The sequence below is a fragment of the Hypoxylon trugodes genome (assembly GCF_022578975.1).
Source record: "Hypoxylon trugodes strain CBS 135444 unplaced genomic scaffold F4822scaffold_6, whole genome shotgun sequence".
Lineage (NCBI taxonomy): Eukaryota > Fungi > Ascomycota > Sordariomycetes > Xylariales > Hypoxylaceae > Hypoxylon > Hypoxylon trugodes.
Genome location: NW_026250021.1, coordinates 61,829 through 80,418, shown reverse-complemented (window position 1 = coordinate 80,418; position 18,590 = coordinate 61,829). Strand labels below are relative to the sequence as shown.

The 18,590-nt window shown below is 47.2% G+C and overlaps 5 protein-coding genes across 5 annotated transcripts; 4 read left to right on the top strand and 1 right to left on the bottom strand.

The window, feature by feature from the left end:
* Positions 1-356: 356 nt before the first annotated feature.
* Positions 357-2,032, bottom strand: F4822DRAFT_274488 (uncharacterized protein). Its single transcript, XM_051454768.1, has 4 exons — positions 1,676-2,032; positions 1,426-1,588; positions 1,322-1,361; positions 357-1,224 (listed from the first exon to the last, which is right to left on the bottom strand). The coding sequence occupies exons 1-4, from the start codon at positions 1,902-1,904 to the stop codon at positions 577-579; spliced, it is 1,080 nt and encodes a 359-aa protein (XP_051312893.1). The 5' UTR covers positions 1,905-2,032; the 3' UTR covers positions 357-576.
* A 1,132-nt stretch (positions 2,033-3,164) lies between these two features.
* F4822DRAFT_274469 (importin beta-4 subunit-like protein) lies at positions 3,165-7,156 on the top strand. The gene is made up of 4 exons (XM_051454767.1): positions 3,165-3,302; positions 3,422-5,723; positions 5,922-6,658; positions 6,720-7,156. Exons 1-4 carry the CDS (start codon positions 3,257-3,259, stop codon positions 6,860-6,862), a joined length of 3,228 nt encoding a protein of 1,075 aa, XP_051312892.1. The 5' UTR covers positions 3,165-3,256; the 3' UTR covers positions 6,863-7,156.
* A 2,938-nt stretch (positions 7,157-10,094) lies between these two features.
* F4822DRAFT_405498 (uncharacterized protein) lies at positions 10,095-12,528 on the top strand. The gene is made up of 2 exons (XM_051458303.1): positions 10,095-10,893; positions 10,972-12,528. The coding sequence occupies exons 1-2, from the start codon at positions 10,711-10,713 to the stop codon at positions 11,812-11,814; spliced, it is 1,026 nt and encodes a 341-aa protein (XP_051312891.1). The 5' UTR covers positions 10,095-10,710; the 3' UTR covers positions 11,815-12,528.
* An 11-nt stretch (positions 12,529-12,539) lies between these two features.
* Positions 12,540-13,856, top strand: F4822DRAFT_274447 (uncharacterized protein). The gene has a single exon (XM_051454766.1). It carries the CDS (start codon positions 12,655-12,657, stop codon positions 13,537-13,539), a length of 885 nt encoding a protein of 294 aa, XP_051312890.1. The 5' UTR covers positions 12,540-12,654; the 3' UTR covers positions 13,540-13,856.
* Positions 13,857-14,969: 1,113 nt separating this feature from the next.
* On the top strand, positions 14,970-18,548 carry F4822DRAFT_405493 (uncharacterized protein). The gene is made up of 3 exons (XM_051458302.1): positions 14,970-16,713; positions 16,772-17,460; positions 17,534-18,548. The coding sequence occupies exons 1-3, from the start codon at positions 15,634-15,636 to the stop codon at positions 18,369-18,371; spliced, it is 2,607 nt and encodes an 868-aa protein (XP_051312889.1). The 5' UTR covers positions 14,970-15,633; the 3' UTR covers positions 18,372-18,548.
* The last annotated feature ends 42 nt before the right edge of the window (positions 18,549-18,590 follow it).

Here is an 18,590-nt window from a genome sequence, read left to right as displayed (position 1 = left end):
ATACTTGCAGACGATTGCGTGGTGCTGAGGGGGTAGATGGATGAAAGAAATCGACATCGCTACATATGTGTAAGTAGCTCCATGGTATCATAAACCATAATTTACTAGTGAAACATTTGAAAATAAAGAACTTCATGTATATGTACCTAGAGTTTGCCTGGCTGCTTTGATAAGCAAAGCCTCCTGCCTTTTGTAAAACGTAACATGGTAACTACTTGCTGTGCCGGCTCTGCCAGTCGCTTAGGTACCTAGGTAGACGATAAATGCATACACAACATACATACATAGTAATTCATGGCCATCACAAAATTATAAAACATCTATGTAGAACGAGCGACTCAATACGATGTGCCCATTATGTCCATCTCTACGTGCACCCAAATGACTGAAGTCCGGTTCATCTTAGCTATCATTTAATACGAGACATTTCATTCCTATGCATAATATTAATACTGCTACTGGCTACCTAGGTAGCTACTAACGGCATGGTCGATAGTACAACCGTTTTCCGTAGCTTATAGATCCACACCCAGCAGGCCTTCGTTATTACGAGCTCGATACTTCCGCGTCTAGATATTAGCTATTATTTCTTCTTGCACTATATATCTCATAACGATGGACCTCGACACATCCCGCCAACTCGGCTCGATTATGGTTAGTTCCGGTAGCGGGTGTAGTGGGCGCCTCGACAATCGGCGAGGTATGTGCCATGGGCATTTCCGTTTTCGGTTTCCCCGAGACGGCGAATTGTGCTGCGTGACCTTCGTATCCTTGAGATGTATTAGAGTATACCCCAGCACCTGGAAGTTCTTGAGGCCCAGAAGGTGCAGGTGGCGGCGATGTCGCGTTGGAAGCTCCCCTCTGATACTTCCTAATGAATAGGACACCGAGTACTATCAAACCAATGACAGCGACGCCGCCCACTACACCACCAACGATAGCCCCAACAGGAGTGCTAGAAGAACCATTCGACGAGGCTAGCTCAGGGGTTTCGGAAGCTGATGTAGTAGCTGATGATCCGGAGACCGTGGATGTCGAGCCACCTGTTGTTGAAGGCGACGAGGTACCATCCTGTGTGGAGGATGTACTCGATAGTGAAGTATCTGAATTATCGGTGGTTGACGTAGTACTGTCGAGTAGGCTCAGGGGTGTTGCTAGTAGCTCGAAAGTGCGAGTCATGCTTTGATAGTCGCAGTCAAATGCGGTAAGTGTCGATCCGCTCGTCTTCATTAACTAGAATTAGCACTTCACTTGCGGCTAACGGTACGGTATAAATTCCAATATACCGTCGGGGATTGGGGGATATGGAATTATCACTTACGGAAAAGAGCCAGCTGATGCAATAAGGTGCTATCGATCCACTACACGATAGTTGGTTAGTTAAACGAGAAGCGAAGCAGAATCGCGAGGGTTAGAATCACATACCAACAACGCGTCTTAAGGCCACAACTACCCATCGAGTCATAGTCGTCGCATTGGGTCCAGAACGTCGAGGAGCATGCTTTCAGACCTCCCGTACAACATCCTCTATAACTTCCGATATTTTCGCATGTTCCGACACTCGAATAACATTGGTACGTAGCGGCGGCTATGGCATTAGGTTAGTTATCTACCTTGGCGAATACCTCGGTAGGTTTCCTATATAGCATTTTTCTCTCGGATATTAAGTTCTTACTATTAAGAGAACCAAATCCACAGGTATCATGGCCCATGGTGTAGCCATCGCGCTTTAGTAGTTCCGTAGACACGAAGTACTCTGGAGCCGTTGTCGGCTGTGGTTGCTGTGTCCTTGCGATAGCACCATCTTCAGCTCGGGTAGCGATAGGAGGGAGAAGGAACTTTGCGGCCGAAGCTATAGAGAAAACTTCAAGTTGAAGCAGCAATGAGAATAGCATGCGCCTCATTATGTAGTGATTAAGGCAAGTCTGGTATGGGATAAAGAAGATTCGTGAGATGGAAGGGCTCGACACTGATCATAACGGCTGGTGACAAGGGAATATAAGCTAGCTAAGACCTCAGCCCTTCCGCCAACCGGACAGGCTTTTTTTTTTTCAGCTCCCCCATTGTCCCCTCTTAATAATTTCGGTTTATTTGTTATTTGTTAGATTGCTCATCTACCTAGGTATAGACTGAGGCTGGCATCAAGACTAACGGCGCTAATCAACTAGTCACCACCATTAAGATGCGAGAGCACATCCACGATGCTGCAGGAGGCCAAGAGTACTTTGGCTCAACGTCGATCGGCGCGGTGATGATTTTTCCTTTTTGGATATTCCACGATGCTGCCCAACCGGACGAAGCAGGCTGACTGCTGAATAGGCGAAATAGCCTACCATCGAGCGGCATCAATGACCTCAAGATGTTCAATGTTTGAAGGTGTGAGGTGACAAGACCCAATTTATTCGGTCTCGCTATGCTTGTTCGGTATAGAATCTTCTTCTAATTGGAGGGGATCCCGCATGAGGCTGTACTGTCAGACTGTTTGGATTCGGACCCCTATTTTCCTACAGAAGCGAAGACAATAAAGACTCGATTGGAAATACATCGGGCAGGAAATTCTCGTATTTAGGTAAATATCTAATTGAAGAAGATGCAGGCTACATGAAAGAGACGCGGTTCATTGACGATCATTAACATAGGACTGATACATTTGCATTTAATACATAGGAAGGTTGTCGGATTGAAGAGTGAGGTATGATAGGTAATTTCATCAAGATTTATTAAATTAAGTAGACACAAACGCGTGTTGAAGAAAGAAAGAGCACCTATTTCCCTTGTACCTGCGCTAGATCTTTGGTTAGTAATATTTAAAGTTACACAAGTAACACATGCAGGGGAAAGATCAGAGAGCAAACAGGGCAGACAGGGGTAGGAAAGAAGTAGCAGGGCCCTGGAGGAAAGAGGAAAGAGGGGTAGCTTAGGCTTGGTGTTAATCGGCCTTATCGAAGGAGAGGGACCCATCAAAATTTTCCTGCGATCAACCCCACCTAACACCTAGTGAATTCAAGATAAATATTTTTTTTTCTATCCTTCTTTTCTCTTATTGTTGCCTAATGTTTCCTGATTGCTAATATCTTGGGACCAACGCCGAAAAAAAAAGGAATTAGAAGGATCAAGTCGTAGACCTTAGGTCGTCGATGAGAATTCCGATTTTTTTTTTTCATCTTATCTAGCACTTGCTAGAGAGTCCTTGCACTGCACTGACGCCGACGCTTCATTAATACCCTTCGCTTCTCAACGATCGCGCCGTGCAATCATGGACCAACAACGCCTTGTTGAATTGCTTCAGGCATCTCAGATCCGTAAGTATTCCTTATTACGTATTCATTAATGAAGGGTCTTTCGAATGTCTACCTTTTTATTTTTATTTATTCCAATACTATACCTTTCCAACTTGCTAATTTTTGTCTACTCTTCGTAGCCGATACGCAGAAGGTCAAGGCAGCAACCGCAGAGTTACGCAAAAACTTCTATCCCCACCCTGAATCCCTTATCGGCCTCCTCCATGTCATCGTTTCCAACCCCGAGTCTACAGTTCGCATGCTTGCGGCTGTTCAAGCTCTGCGACTTGTTCCCAAGCACTGGGAGAAGATTGCCGATGACCAAAAACCCGCTGTCCGCAACGAGCTCCTCCAAGCTATCCTTCGCGAGCAAGATGCCAAATGCCGTCACGGCCAATCCCGCGTTATCGCTGCCATCGCGACGTTGGACTTCGAAAGTGAACAATGGACCGACCTGTTACCCGCTGTTATGCAGTTAAACACTTCCGACGATGTTACCCACCGCGAGATCGGCTCATACATCGTATTCAGCCTTCTCGAGACGAACCCCGCCTACTTCGAAGACCATCTATCCACCCTGTTCGAGCTCTTTGCTAAGACCATTAGAGACCCCCAAAGTCGTGATGTGCGAGTCAATACCATGCAATCTATCAGCGCCTTATTAATGCTGGTTGATTGCGACGACGATGAGCAGTCCGTAAATGCTGTTCAGGGATTTGTTCCCGTCATGGTAGATGTCCTCAAGGATGCTGTTGACAGTGGAGATGACGAGAAAATTCAACAATCCTTTGAAGTTTTCCAATCATTCCTAGCGTATGACCCCGCGTTAATATCGCGCTATTTCAAGGATTTGGTTCAATTCATGCTTGACCTAGCCGTCAATACGAATGCTGAGGATGACGTGCGATCCCAAGCCTTGTCTTTCCTCGCCCAGTGTGTCAAGTATCGCCGCATGAAGGTCCAGGGTATTCCTGACATGGGCGCCCAGCTTATGAAGAAGGGTCTCGCCATTCTGTCCGAATTGGATGACGATGACGATGAGGAGGATACAACACCCGCTAGAACCGCTTTGTCCCTAATCGACCAGCTCGCTACTGACCTACCACCCAGGCAGGTCATCGTCCCCTTGCTGGACGAATTTGCCAATTATGCCGGCTCCCAGAACCCAGGTCAACGCAAGGCTTGTGTATTGGCTCTTGGAACATGTGCTGAGGGTGCCCCTGAGTTCGTCTCTACCCAGATAGCATCGGTCATGCCCATGGTCTTGCATCTGCTCAAGGATCCTGAACAAAGTGTTCGCCACTCCGCGCTTCTGGGTCTTATTCGACTTGGTGAGGATCTATCTGATAGTATGGCATCGCATCACGATGATATTATGACCGCGTTGGTGATGAATTTGGATGCCTCTAGCGGCGATGAGTCTGACAAGAAGAACGTCGATATTATCCGATCCGTTTGTGGCGCCGTTGATTCTCTCGCAGAGGGCCTAGGTCCGGATGTCATGGCTAAGTATGGAGACAGCATGATTCGTCGCATTGGAACGTTCTTGTCGCATCCAGATCCCAAGGTCAAATCTTCGGCAGCTGGCGCGCTCGGTGCCATCGCTGCCTCTATCAAGAGTGCGTTTAACCCTTACCTCAAAGAGACCATGGAGGCTATGTCTTCCTACATTCTCGCCGAGAGCGGAGAAGAAGAATTGGCGTTAAGAAGCTCCATTTGCGACGCTATGGGTCGTATCGCTGTGGGTGTTGGTGCCCAAGAGTTCAGTCCATACGTCATACCGCTATTGGTTGCAAGCGAAAAAGCTCTTCATCTTGGAAACCCCCGACTTCGCGAAACGACTTTCATATTATGGAGTCAATTAGCTACAGTTTACGAGGGTGACCTTGGCGATTCCCTCTCAGGTATATTCAAGGGTCTATTTGACAGCCTCGAGCTCGAGGAAGAAGACGTCGAGCTAGATATCCCTGCCGACCAGGACGGTCTCGTGGACGAGGAAGTTGTTTTAGCTGGAAAGAAGCTAAAGGTCAAGAATTCTGAGGATGCGGATGGCGACGACGCCGACCTTATGGATGACGATGATGACGATGATGACTGGGACGATCTCGTCGGAGTTTCGGCGCAAGCTTTCGAGAAAGAGATTGCGTTAGAGGTCCTCGGCGACGTCATCTACGCCGCAAAGGAGAAGAGTGCCCCGTACATTGAAAGGGCCGTTGAACTTGTTGCTCCCTTCGCTGAACACTCATATGAGGGTTGCCGTAAAACAGCTCTCGGAACCCTATGGCGAACGTACGCCTGCGTATGGGAGGTTATGGAGAAACAAACTGGCCGTAAATGGGAACCAGGTCTGCCCATGAATTTCGAACCAGTCGCGAACATCTTAAAGCTGGGCGAGATTGTTTCTACCGCCACACTACACATTTGGCCAGATGAGTCCGATCGGTAAGTCATATCCTTTATTTCAATTATCGTTTAACACGCCATTCCAATGATGACTACTCTACGTTATACCCAGCTCACTCAGACGCTACATGCGGTTGCTGAGAATACGTAATATGAACAAGATCTGATATTTTAAATATCCTTCACCTATTATTCCAAACTTGAGCATTAATGGCGACAAATGCTAATATTATTTAGGGATGTTGTTACCGAAATAAACCGAAGTGTCGCTTCAACTCTCAAGACGTGCGGTCCGGCGATTCTAAGCCAGAAGGAAATGATGCAGCAGATTGTCACTGTCCTCGGTACCATCATTACCCGTTCACATCCCTGCCAACTCGACCTAGGTGAGGAAGAAGAGGACCCAAACGCAGATCACGGAAGTTCTGAATGGGACTGGTTGGTCGTCGACACTGCATTAGATGTATTGATCGGGCTCGCCTGTGCTCTAGGCCTACAATTTGCCGAGGTTTGGAAGGTCTTCGAGAAGCCGATCGTCAAACTTCTCAGTTCCAATGAGGCCATTGAGCGCTCTACTGCTGTCGGAGTCGTAGCTGAATGCGTCGCCTACATGAGCAATGCAGTTACTCCCTATACCCCGACTTTACTACGTCCGTTATTGCACCGTCTTTCCGACGAGGACAAGGAGACCAAGTCGAACGCAGCCTATGCAATCGGACAATTGGTATACCACTCAGATGACGCGAAGACGTATCTTCCCACATACAGCCAGATTCTTGGAAAGCTAGAGCCTCTACTTCAGATCAAGGATGCTCGACTACAAGACAATGCCGCGGGATGTTTATGCCGTATGATACTAGCCCATCCGGATCAAGTCCCGATAGCAGATGTACTTCCTGCACTTGTCGACTTGCTTCCTCTGAAGGAAGACTACGAGGAGAATAAACCCGTTTACCAATGCCTGCACCATCTATGTAAGTCTTACCAGATTCCACACAGCCCACAATGGTTTTGATGCTAACACCAACCCTATAGACACGCTTGGTAACCCGACGGTGCAAGAGCTAACCCCCAAGCTTCTCAATGTCTTCCAACAAGTTCTCGGACCACCCGAGGAGCAACTCGAGCCGGAAACCAGACAGGTAGTTCAGGGTATGGTAGCTGCCCTTGCTAAATAATTTCTATGGATGGGTTCGGGAAAAGGTCCGGAGGAAGGGGAATGGATACGATTTCATGAGCCACATGAGTGTACGAAGAAAGGGAGAAGTGGAGGCTCTCGATTTTTTGCCTACATATAGATGATTCCCCCTTTAATGATAGATTTCCCCCAAAAGTCCCTCCGAGACGATTAGTATTTACGCGTTGCCTATGAAAATTACAAGTGCCAAAGCTGGCATCATGAAACGATCGTGAGATATCCATTAAAGATTGGAGGCCACTATCCAATGGGAAAGTTGAGCCTTGTTATTCTACTTGCTAGCATTGTACTCTGTTTTACGTCGGAGAAAATGTCGAAAAACTGACATGGGTGTTAGCTATAAGCGATTCGGCGAAATATAATTTTAGGAGATCCAGGCAGCCCAGAAGTCTTTTATCTCTCACAAATTTAATGTCCTATGCGCTATACTTCGAGGCCAACCAATGTAAACAGTCCCAATTGTAGTAATATTAGGGAGTGACACGGTTAGACGCTGGTGGGTTACATGTCCGTCCATGGGCTTCTGTCACAGTGATATTGGCCTCGGCCATGACTCTGGACCATGGGTCATCCTATGAGGGATGCACCTATGTAGCGGGTTATGGGCATTGATAACCTCCGCGTATCAACGAAAGACAATACGCCATTATTCATGCTGGATAATCACGTGCACGAGTTAGCAACGTTGTAGATGTCTTGTTCTTATTTGTTCTGTCTCTCGGAATGTCTCATATGCGCCTAGGGGATATGATTTTGGAGCGGGTTTAGGACAAAGCAAAATGTTGAGGGGACCCAAATGATTTCACCAAACAGTTACGACTCGGTCTACAACTTGTGAGTAACAGATGCGGCAAGTCGAGTATGTAACTCCGAAGCAGGTGGGTTAACCAATAACCACCAGATATCCTCCGCACTGTAGATATTCCTCTTGATAATACCCCTTACGACGCATAGTGGAGAGATTTGAGGGGTTGGGCTTTTTTACGTGTCAGCCACCCTGCCACCGCTTTCTTATTGATGTCATAATTTCGATGTTTGGGTCGAATTAACCATACCTTTAAGGCTGATTCTTCCTTTTCGGGTCATTGGGTTGGATAACGTCTTGAAAATCACCATGTGGAAAATTAAGAAGACTCGATATGGATTCAAGTAGGTAGATTCGAATGGGATCATCCATCCTTAGCCAAATTGATAATACATCGGAGTCCATCGATCAACTACGCTCAGGTTATCCTCGTACCACAATATTTGCATGTATCTTTTTATCACTCTTCCCCTGCTGAGCCGAGCCGGGGACGACTGGTTGTGCATACATACTACATTACAACGATCCCCCCTGCATCTTGCGTTCGTTTCTTTCCTCTCCTAATGCGAGTAACCTCTTTTGATGGGAAAGTCATCCAATGGGCAAATAGAACCCATATGCAATGTATCGATATTACATCCCTCCTTAGGCGAGCCTCACTGGTCACGTACAGCTCCTGTAGGGTTACATTCTATTGTAGTTTTTTTTTCTTCGCCTCTCTGATTGTTTCATACGGTGAAATGGCGCACTGTCCACGAGTTGCTAAACTCCTCTTCCTTTTTTGCTTTTATTTTCTGATTTCCTTTTCCCAGGTGGCTGGATCGTTGCCCCTCGGTCCCCCCGCTTAGAATACTCCGGGTTTTACCCCCTCTTTAAGTATATTCGGATATCTGACGATGGTGGAAATCTACCTGCTTGTGTAGGATACATACGTACATAAGTTTGCAGAAAAAATATTCACAGTACCCCAAATATAGACCGTTATCAACGGCTTAGTGTACGATGGGATGAGAATCCGGAGGGATTGGAGCAAAACAATGAATACAAACCAACGACAAAATATTATCCCTGTCATCTTGCCCTCCCTTGGCTCCCCCCACCATCCTGCCGCTGGACCGCTAGACAAGGAACGTCATCTCCGATCTACGTCGCCGTCGTGTGATTGGCGCTATGGACGGGAAATAGCGATTGGCGCCAGGGGTCACGGTCCGGGGTTGAAGCTTGATTTTGATTCCGGAAATATTGAGTGAAGAGATACGCACTGACACATGTTGTGTTGACAGACTAGGTAGGTCTTTATCTTTCTGTCTTCTCTTCTTGGTGATCTATCTGCTCCTTTGATCGACTATATCAAGGCTCTCTTTTGAGAACGTTACAGTCACCTCGAGGTTGTTAATATGTTGTACTATCGTATGCGGTGTATTCGTGAAAATAATAAAAAAACGGCACGTCGCATATAGAAAAAAAAAAAAGAAAGATGAGCTCGACGAGTACTGTAGCATCACTGCATAACCCTAATTCTAATTCATCTTTTACCGACAGTAGCACGATGCAAGATACAGCTGCCATGAAGTAGGCTGCTCGCAGTAGCGGTGGTGACACGGTTGATTCTACAGCACTCCTTCGTACGTGGTATAAAGTAACAGTTCGTAACGAGCCAAGCTCACAGCTGAAAAGGAGAGAAAAACAAAATAGTACTGTTTAATTAAAGGTGAATTAGCTGAGCTATATGGTAGCAATGCTTCATACGCACAATAGCATTGCTACCATATTATCCGGTTATTATGCCTACATGTTGTATATATGACTTAAATCGTCATCACATCTGTGTTGCTGTTCCCTAGACCCATGTGTACTGGACATGCTTGGGTGGAAAGATAAGAGAGGCCCCTGGCCCATGTCAATTTGGAGTTCTCCACCGAAGATGGGCACTGACTATGGGGTCGGCGGACTGTCGATCTTTTTGTTCCCATCTCATCTCTATAGTATCAAGCTTGGTACAAAAGGTAGCTAGAGTACATATGTATGTACGGACCCGTCGGATAATCGGTTCTCATATGGCCTTATCAACACCTAATGTACGCGTACTTTATAGTACATCTTGATCCTTGGTTTCCAAGGTTAGTAACTCATGAATTCCATCGACGAAGAATTCCTCCTATCAAAGGCCCTGGTTTCTTCAGACAAACCCCCCATCGCACAGCATAACATGTACGTGGTACTAGTCCTGTCTTAAAAAATAACAATAGCACTTACTTCGAAGGGATACATAGCAGTTTACGTATGTAGGGGGTAGCTATTGTAGGTATATACTTAAAATAGTTAGGCAGCCCGTCCTACTTGTGCAAAATAAGGGAGCAAATTTCACTGTGTTCTCCCGAGCAAAGGAAGTTTCCGGGCCTCCAAATCAGGATATATTGTTATTAAATGGAAGGAACCGTGTGTATCTCTAGAGGACTGCCAGCCTTCTAACCTCGAGGTACATGTCAGTAGGGTATAGGTACAAGAGCCGATCTTTATGGCCACCTAAATCATGAACCGGGGTGAGTACCGTGTACATTGGTTGTTGCACTTTACATGCGTTCTGAACCGAAGACAATGGGGCCTCGGAACATGTAGACACACGTACGTGGAGAGGTACGTACGTATAGCCCGGAGGCATCTAAAGCCCCTACCAACGAATTAAAGACCGGTATGCGTACCTATCCTACCTACCTAGGAATCCCAGCTTTGATCTAAACCAACCCAATCACACGAAACTGGCAGATATATTCCCTCCCACCCGCCATCTGATCTCTTTCCTTCTTTCCTCTTTCTCCTTCCCATCCCTTTATTGTTTACACCAGGCCCCGTAATAAGAGCAGGGTAAGAGGCAAGAGACGAGTGAGACATTGGAGGCAAAAAGTCATTCGCTACAACCCAGCACAACTGTACAATATTGAACCTTCAACCATTTTCCTTTCCCAACCCATCTGTCAAGTACACTGCCAATCGCTAAGGAATAACCTACCCACATCGACAAGATGCGATTCACGCTCGCTCTCGTTTCCGCCCTTCTGGGCATTGCCGTAGCGGCGCCTCAAGGTGTCACCGACAAGCTTACCCCGACCGGCGTTGCTCCCGCGGGTTGCACGGGCAGCTTCGATGGAAAGTTCGAGATTACCGTCGCGGAGGTAACAGAGAAGCGAAGTGTCTCCAAGCCTGAGGTATGTAGACGATCCTGAGATGGATGCCAATCTTTCGGGAAATGGTTCGAATAATAATTATGCTAACCGTCGAAACAGAAGCGCGCTGAGTGTGGAAGCGATGGTATTCTCGTCTCGACTCTGAAGGATGGTTCTATCTTCGACTCCAAGGATCGAACCGGTTACATCGCGTCGAACTTCCAGTTCCAATTCGATGCTCCCGCTCAAGCTGGCGCTCTCTACACCAGCGGCTTTTCTCTCTGCGACAACAACGTCCTTGCGCTTGGTGACAACAAGACTTTCTACCGCTGCCTCTCCGGAACTTTCTACAACCTTTACGATCGCAACTGGGCTGCGCAATGTGAACCTGTCTCTATCCTCGCTGTCCCTTGCGGTTCGGATGCCCCCGCTTCGCAGATTCCTGATGGTCAAGTCGTCGGCACTAGCGTTGTTCAGACTACTATCGTCACCGCTCTTCCGGACGGCCAACCACAGGTTGTCACCACTGCAGTACCTGTCCCGATTTGCCAGATTGGCGATGGTCAAGTCCAGCAGGGAAGCACACCTTGCGCCTCGCTCACATCCAGCCCGACCAGCACGTATGTCCCCGTTAGCGAGTACACAGACGGCCAAGTTCAAGTTACACCCCCTGGCAGCGCTCCAGCTCCTTCAGCAACCGCTACTGGTAGTGCCCCCGCACCTTCGGCACCAGCTCCATCTGGATCTGCTCCATCGGCACCGACAGTTAGCAGCAGCGCCGCAGTTTCAAGCTCAGCTGCCAGCTCTCCTAGTGCTAGCGCCCCTGCCAGTTCGTCTGCTTCAAGCCCTACTTCGCCTCCGGCGACAACTTCGGCACCTCCTCAGAGCGGGTCCTCGCGCGTCTCCGTCGGAACTGCTGGCGCTCTAATCATCACCGCGATGGTTGCCTTTTTCTACTTGTAAATATGACTCACATACCCAAGCAACTCGTCACTCGCAGGGTTTTCCGAGAGGAAAAAAGGGATGAGTTGAGAAGGAAAGAGAGATAATGTTTTTGGCAGGGAATTAATGGCTCAACACCATGACGAATGGTTTAATGTGTGAAATGCGAAGGAATACGAGAGAGACAACGTAACACTGGTAGCATAGTGGGAGTTAGGGGAATAATACAAAAAGCTCCGATGCACATGAATACGTGGTTTAAGAGGATGTGTCTATACATATATAAACCCATGTGCTTACTTACCCCGAGATCAGATCACCTCATCTCTGTTGAATGTGACGATGCATAGCTCCTTATTGTATAGATCGCCCAATCCATAGCAAGCACGACATCAAGCACATCATTTGGCGTATTTCAGGGGAGATTAGTTTCGGGGTTTGAATGCGACGCAACTGTCACTCGAGTTACCCAAGATATTTTATAGCTATTTTGAGGCTCTTAAGCATGGCCGTCTTAATATTGAGGAGTATGTCTTATGGTGTATGTATATGCTTTTGTTTAGAATGAGAATGATTCGGTAGAGTTGGTCTCCTAGTACCTATCCTGGATATTTATAGGGGTCTACGACTAATGCTAGCGCTAATGCTTAGGGGACTTCAACTATCCGTACCCCGCTAAACTACCTATCTGGGTACGTATCGATAACACATTAGAGGATCACGGCGTTAATGAGCTCCGACTTTGCTACGTAATACAATTAATTCATTTATTCTTCTTGTTCTTACTGTCACTCTTCTTCCTCTTACAACTTACAACACCCATTTTCAACTCCACCTTCCAAAAGTCGCACACCGTCCTCTATGTCGGAATACTGGAAATCGACACCCAAGTACTGGTGTAAACATTGCAGTACTTATGTACGCGACACCAAACTCGAGCGGCAAAATCACGAAGCCACCGCGAAACACCAAGGCGCATTGAAGCGCTTCCTACGAGACCTCCATCGCAACCACGAACAAGAACAACGAGAGAAGGAACGTGCTAAGCGAGAAATAGAACGACTAAACGGCGTTGTCAGTAGCACATCATCCAACCATGCCGCAAGCAATAGCGTTGCTTCCTCTAGCGGGAGGACACCAGGGCCATCGCAAGCCCAGGCTACCAGCGCTCAGCGGCAACAGCAATGGGAACAATTGGCACAGATGGGTATCGATGTTCCGACGGAACTAAGAGGGGATATGGCTATGACAGGTGAATGGACTGTTACCAACTCGAGAGTTATCGACGATACACCGAAGACAGATACCAAATCCGGAAACGTAGATGCGATCGCGTCCGGTGTTCGAAAGCGCCCGAAAGGTGAGACGGAAGAAAAAGAGGAAGAAGACGCGATTAAGGGATTATTCAAGAAACCAAGGAGATGGGGTCGCGATTCTAAAGAAGCCCCAGAGGACGATGCAGAGCTAGATGCCCTGCTCAGCGGAACCTTGTCCAAGTTACCCAAGACCGAAGAGAAACATGAAAGCCCCCTCAAGAAAGAAGATTCGCCGCCCGTCAAGGAAGAGGACTCCACAATAAATATTAAGAAAGAGGACGCTGATGAGAGTCAAGCTTTGCCAGATATCAAACCGGCAGCTACAGAAGAAGCCAAGGATATTCCGATCAAACAGGAAGGAAATGTGGATGGCAAGGGGCCTGCAGTTGTTTTCAAGAAGCGGAAGCCTAAGAATATCCGGCAGAGATGAGCGAACCAGATTTTACAGCACCCTCAATTCTCTACCCCAACAGCTATACCTGTGCCTCTGTTGGCGACGTAGATGCCACCTGACTACCCATTCCTACACAGACAGTGGGATTCTTGCCTTCCTTGCCTTAGCACATGGTCTTGCCCACTTAGTTTCTAGGAAATGGAACTGAGCAATCTCATCACCAATATACAATTAGCAAGGACGGAGGTGATCTCTTTGTGGAGGTATAGATCCGAATAGCACGCAAATGGGGGGGGGGGTTCGGTCTCAAGCCACCTTCCTACGCTTTACTCGTCTTGGACAAATATTGGCCTTGATGAGATTTACGGTCAACGAAGCTCTCCGACCAATGGTCTAAGAGTACTCGCCAAAAGATCCATACATGATACCCCAATAAGCCGAAATAGAAATGTCAATTTATAAAACCAATTCGATTTACAGATGTAGGCTTCTTCATATAGCTAAGTGGCATGTGGCCCTATATGGGATATCTGAGATATATGAGCTGATAGGCATAGGTAAGCTTCCAGCCCTTTTTTTCTTTCTCTTTTACGACCCCGTGGGGTCTCCCGGCGGACGCTAAAGCATCTGTCTCACCGGGACTTGCATGTTATTTGAAAGCTATGGGTCCAAATACTACGGTAAATGATGGCCTAAATCTGCCCATTTCCGGGCTCACGTCACAATGGCAGCATACTACATACATAATACTTCAAGTGATGATAAATATAGAACCCTTTGTGCCACCAATGTTGTATTGCTTTGTTAGAGCCTAGAAATGTTACTATTTGGCCCTATTCTCACCTAACCCGACCCACATATATTGCTATACGCACCTCCGGGACCGAGATGCTCAAACTGCAGTTCCTGTCAGAGCGAAGGCGGCATATTAGGTAGGCATTGTTATATAGCACTATGCGGGACGAGAATATCTGTCACATATCGGTTCTATTATGAACTGGCATGGCCTGTAGCAAATACGGAAGCCCTAGAGTAAGTTGGCTTCTACCTAGGTATATACACCACTGCTTGGTAATGCTTTCCATCTATAACGTGTTAGATCTATCTCGCTTTTCTCCGGGTTCATAGGCTATGTACCTAGGTAAGAACTTAATGTCCTCTCCTGCTCTCCCTGTTAAGTGTAAGGGGAGATACAGCAAAACAATTATAGCAAGCGTCCTTGGTTACAATTCGTTATCGTGTTTGCCTTGGTCGTATTAATAGCCTATTGCCTCGAACCACCTAGTGATGAGGTGGATAAGCACACGCAATCCACCTGCTAACTGCTGCTTACTTAACCTTGCCAAGGGTGGATGCTTATGAACGTGGCTACGACTAGATTGGCTAGGGGCTGGCAAATATGGATTTTTACGGTAACTGTTTGTTGTGATCGACGAGTAGGAAATTCACTTGTCTTTCAGCCGCACCGAGTTACCATTGCAGAAATCTCACCGTATCGAAGCCTCTCAGAATTTAGGGTATTCCTTCTGTCTTGGCATTCGAGTTGGTTTTTTGTCGAAACGACTCGATTGGCAGACTTGGGGGCGAAAATACATCGTAGGGCTGGTTTTGTGTGACAATACATATTCTAGCTGTGGTCGGCCATGGAAAGGATTTCATCTCATCCGGTCTTCAACAGACTGGGTCTTCTATGTTCTGGATTTATAGTAAACCAAGTGAAATACGGGGAGGTTTGCCACCCGATGTGAAGTTGTTTGTGTGGTCTTTCGTCATGTAACATCCACACGGCATTACAATTGCTACCGAATAATACCTGAGTTCTTTTTTCTTTTTCCTTCTCTCCGGTCTTATACACGCACTCGTCCACTTCGTGCTGATTCTTTCACCACGCTCGTATCTGTTGTCCGATCATTGAAGTATTCAGGTTCCGGTCATACTTGTGGGGGGCGGCCCGTGTGTAGGACTCCCGATAAACCCCTTTGGTCTTATTTCATGTCTTTCCACATCCTGGTAATTAATGATAGGCGGTAGCTAAGCTACCCTGCCGGTTACTTTTTTACTTTTTCGAACTCGAACTTCAATGGAAGTTTGATTTACGTTGTGGCTCTCACTGGAATTTTAGATGTTGAAATGGCCGACTCTGGCGGGTTGACTAGTCGGCCTTCGATCCAATCTCGACTGAGCCAGCAGTCAATACCGAGGAAATTAGCCTCATCGCCAACAATGTCTATTCACCGTCGTATTGGTAGCGACGACATTTCTCTCAGTTCTAAGTCTCAAGGCAACGATACCCCCGGCTTCACCCGACCTACCTCTGTGTCGCCTGAATCGCAGCAACGTCTTCCCATCATGGGAACATTCGGAACGGCTGGTTCTTCGACGACGACGACACCGGTAACGAATTGGATTGACGATAGCGACTTGGGCGCTCGGTCTCTTACAGCGTCACCACAGATGATTTCGGAGTTTTCCCAAGTTTACCATAGACCCGATAGCGTCCCAAACTCGCGAGCTCCTTCGACTCATATCCCGAAATCCAAGCCGGCTCCGATGCAGTTTGAAGATGTCCCTATGGACTATCAATCTCCTGCTGGGTCCTCGCAACCGATGTTTTCACCACGAGAGCGCTTTCGGCATAGCCGCACGGACTCCGGCGCAAAACTCTTGAACACGCCAAGTACGACAGCATGGAGGAGTCCGCGAACGCCGCCTCCTTACACGGCCGTTGTGCAACCTAGAAAGTGGTGGCATTGGCGGCCTGCATGGTTTATGTACGTGGCCTTCTTCTTTGGTGTAGCTTGCGCCATTGGCCATCATATTTTTTACAATACCCTAAGCGGGAAGCCCGCGAAGGACCAAATTGCTATGCTCCGATACGGTACGGTATTGGCGTTCGCAGCAAAAGCCGGTCTTGTAGCCTCCGCGGTAGTTGCTTTTAGGCAGCGGATATGGGTTACCGTTAGGAATAAGTTTCTAAGTGTGGCTGCTCTAGATTCCCTTTTCGCTGCAACAGAGGATGTGTCAGCTTTGCTCAATGTTGAAATCTTCAAACGAGCCAAGATCGCCGTGTTCTTAGCGGCGTTCGTCTGGTTAACTCCCATAGTAATTATACTGACGAGTAATACTCTTACCGTCGAACCAACTTTACAAGTTGATAACACCACATGTCCCGGTATCCGAACTTTGAACTTTACACGAGACGAACTAGAGGTAATTATTCGCTTTTTTTGGTTGGTATATCTGGTAATGGCGGCTAACTTGCTTGAAGGAATGGAGAACCCCTACCAAAATCGATGGCTGGTATGGTTTGTCCATGTCACTTTGGAACACGACGTCTCTGGATACCAGCTCGCCAGACTGGTTCGATTATTATACTGCACCCACCAACCCTTTATATCGCGTTGCAACTCAGGCAGCCTACTCAGGGCAAGCCGTCAGTAAGACTAGTGGCAATATAGACGTCTGTGGTTCCGGTTGGAATTGCACATATACCATCAACTTCACAGCGCCAGCTTACAAATGTTCAGAGCTGGCGAGTGGTGTTGGCTCAGCAGTCAAGCCTCTTGGCAACCAACAACCTCCCAATGGCTTTACCACTGATCTCATCATTCCTAAAGGTGATTATAGTTATTATGCCTATACTGGCGGCGGCGACTATTCCAATCAGCAGATGAAAGATACCGGGGGCAGCGGTATACCAAGTACTAAGCCCCCGTTTCCCGAGACTTTGGGAGCATTCCGTACAGAACCTGTTATTTGGATAGCCTACGCCGTAAGAAAGTACCCGAATGACACACCGCCTGTAAATAAGTCGGCGTCGGGTTGGAATGATGCCTTTATTCCTAAGGTAGTCGGGTGCGAGCACTATGAGGCTGATTATACCGTTTTGTTCAATTGGACTGGAGGTCAACAGATAACGAACGTGACAAAACGCGACTTCTTACACCCTATCATAGAGTAAGTACTTCATCATAGTGCGGCTTAGTTGAGGGGAATTCGTATGACCCTGCGATACTGACATTTTCACTAGCACCACCTGGATCCAGGGCAAGGACGCGAACGATGGTACAAATGACAACACTACAGCAACCCCGAAGAGCAATTATGTCTATCCAAGAGACCTCCATAATTATCGACGGGTAGCAGCATTTCATTCGATGGGTATACAATTGCGGGACTTCGTGAACGGCACAATAGATTCGCATCAACTTGACAACCCAATAGAAAACACCAAGGCGGATCAAACGAAACTGTTGAATCTAAGGCAAGATTATTTCGCATATCCGAATCTCGTGGATTTGGTACAAGACTTTTACGAAGATATGATACTTTCGTTATTTTCCAACCAGCAATTCGTGAGCGTCGTCTGGGCGGCGAAACCGAATGCTTCATCGGGGACAGTTGCTGGAGACGAAACCACCAAATACCCATGCATGCGATCTCGGTTAGAAAATAGGTACGCATACCACGTACGGGACTTATGGATCGTCTATAGCATTGCTATTCTATTGGCAATAATAGGTGTAGCATTTGGTACCATGGCAGTATTAGAAAATGAAGGAGTGCTTCGTACTACTCGTTTTTCGAGTATAGTAGCAGCGACTCGAGGACCATCGTTAGAAAAGCTTGGGTGGGTTGCAGCGGATGACAAAGGCGATCTTCCTTCGGACTTGAAGAATCTCAAGGTTGGCTATGGAATTGTCCATAGAGCGAGCGGTCTCGGAGTTGTGCAGGATGACACGAGATACCCCGAAAGAGTACCTGTATGGGACAGCGGAGATGTGCGGTACGGCTTCGGATTGGAGGGTGATGTGCGACAGTTGAGGACTCAGGCAAGAAGAGAGGGTAGTTTATTCCGTCAAATGTGAACAATTTGTGCATAGGTTAGATAAATACTGGGATCATGGAAAATGGGATAGGAAAGCATTCAGAGCGCTAGGTATGGGTTCATTCGGTCTAGGTATATGGGTACGTATAAGGGGTTACGGGCGTATCTTACCATTCATTAATTAGAGATTAATGCTTAATGATGATATTTTCAACCATTTGCATGTACTGTGTTGAACTATCGTGACAACAGTGAGGCT

Excerpts from the sequence above, each read along its gene's own strand:
- F4822DRAFT_274488 (XM_051454768.1), bottom strand. The coding sequence starts at position 1,904 with ATGAGGCGCATGCTATTCTCATTGCTGCTTCAACTTGAAGTTTTCTCT. Across the intron at positions 1,589-1,675 it reads TGGATTTGGTTCTCTTAATA|CCGCCGCTACGTACCAATGT; the intron begins GTAAGAACTTAA and ends CTAATGCCATAG. Across the intron at positions 1,225-1,321 it reads GCATCAGCTGGCTCTTTTCC|ACGAGCGGATCGACACTTAC; the intron begins GTAAGTGATAAT and ends TAGTTAATGAAG.
- F4822DRAFT_274469 (XM_051454767.1), top strand. The coding sequence starts at position 3,257 with ATGGACCAACAACGCCTTGTTGAATTGCTTCAGGCATCTCAGATCC. Across the intron at positions 5,724-5,921 it reads TGGCCAGATGAGTCCGATCG|GGATGTTGTTACCGAAATAA; the intron begins GTAAGTCATATC and ends AATATTATTTAG. Across the intron at positions 6,659-6,719 it reads CCAATGCCTGCACCATCTAT|ACACGCTTGGTAACCCGACG; the intron begins GTAAGTCTTACC and ends CCAACCCTATAG.
- F4822DRAFT_405498 (XM_051458303.1), top strand. The coding sequence starts at position 10,711 with ATGCGATTCACGCTCGCTCTCGTTTCCGCCCTTCTGGGCATTGCCGTA. Across the intron at positions 10,894-10,971 it reads GAAGTGTCTCCAAGCCTGAG|AAGCGCGCTGAGTGTGGAAG; the intron begins GTATGTAGACGA and ends CCGTCGAAACAG.
- F4822DRAFT_274447 (XM_051454766.1), top strand. The coding sequence starts at position 12,655 with ATGTCGGAATACTGGAAATCGACACCCAAGTACTGGTGTAAACATTGC.
- F4822DRAFT_405493 (XM_051458302.1), top strand. The coding sequence starts at position 15,634 with ATGGCCGACTCTGGCGGGTTGACTAGTCGGCCTTCGATCCAATCTCGA. Across the intron at positions 16,714-16,771 it reads TTACACGAGACGAACTAGAG|GAATGGAGAACCCCTACCAA; the intron begins GTAATTATTCGC and ends ACTTGCTTGAAG. Across the intron at positions 17,461-17,533 it reads TTCTTACACCCTATCATAGA|CACCACCTGGATCCAGGGCA; the intron begins GTAAGTACTTCA and ends CATTTTCACTAG.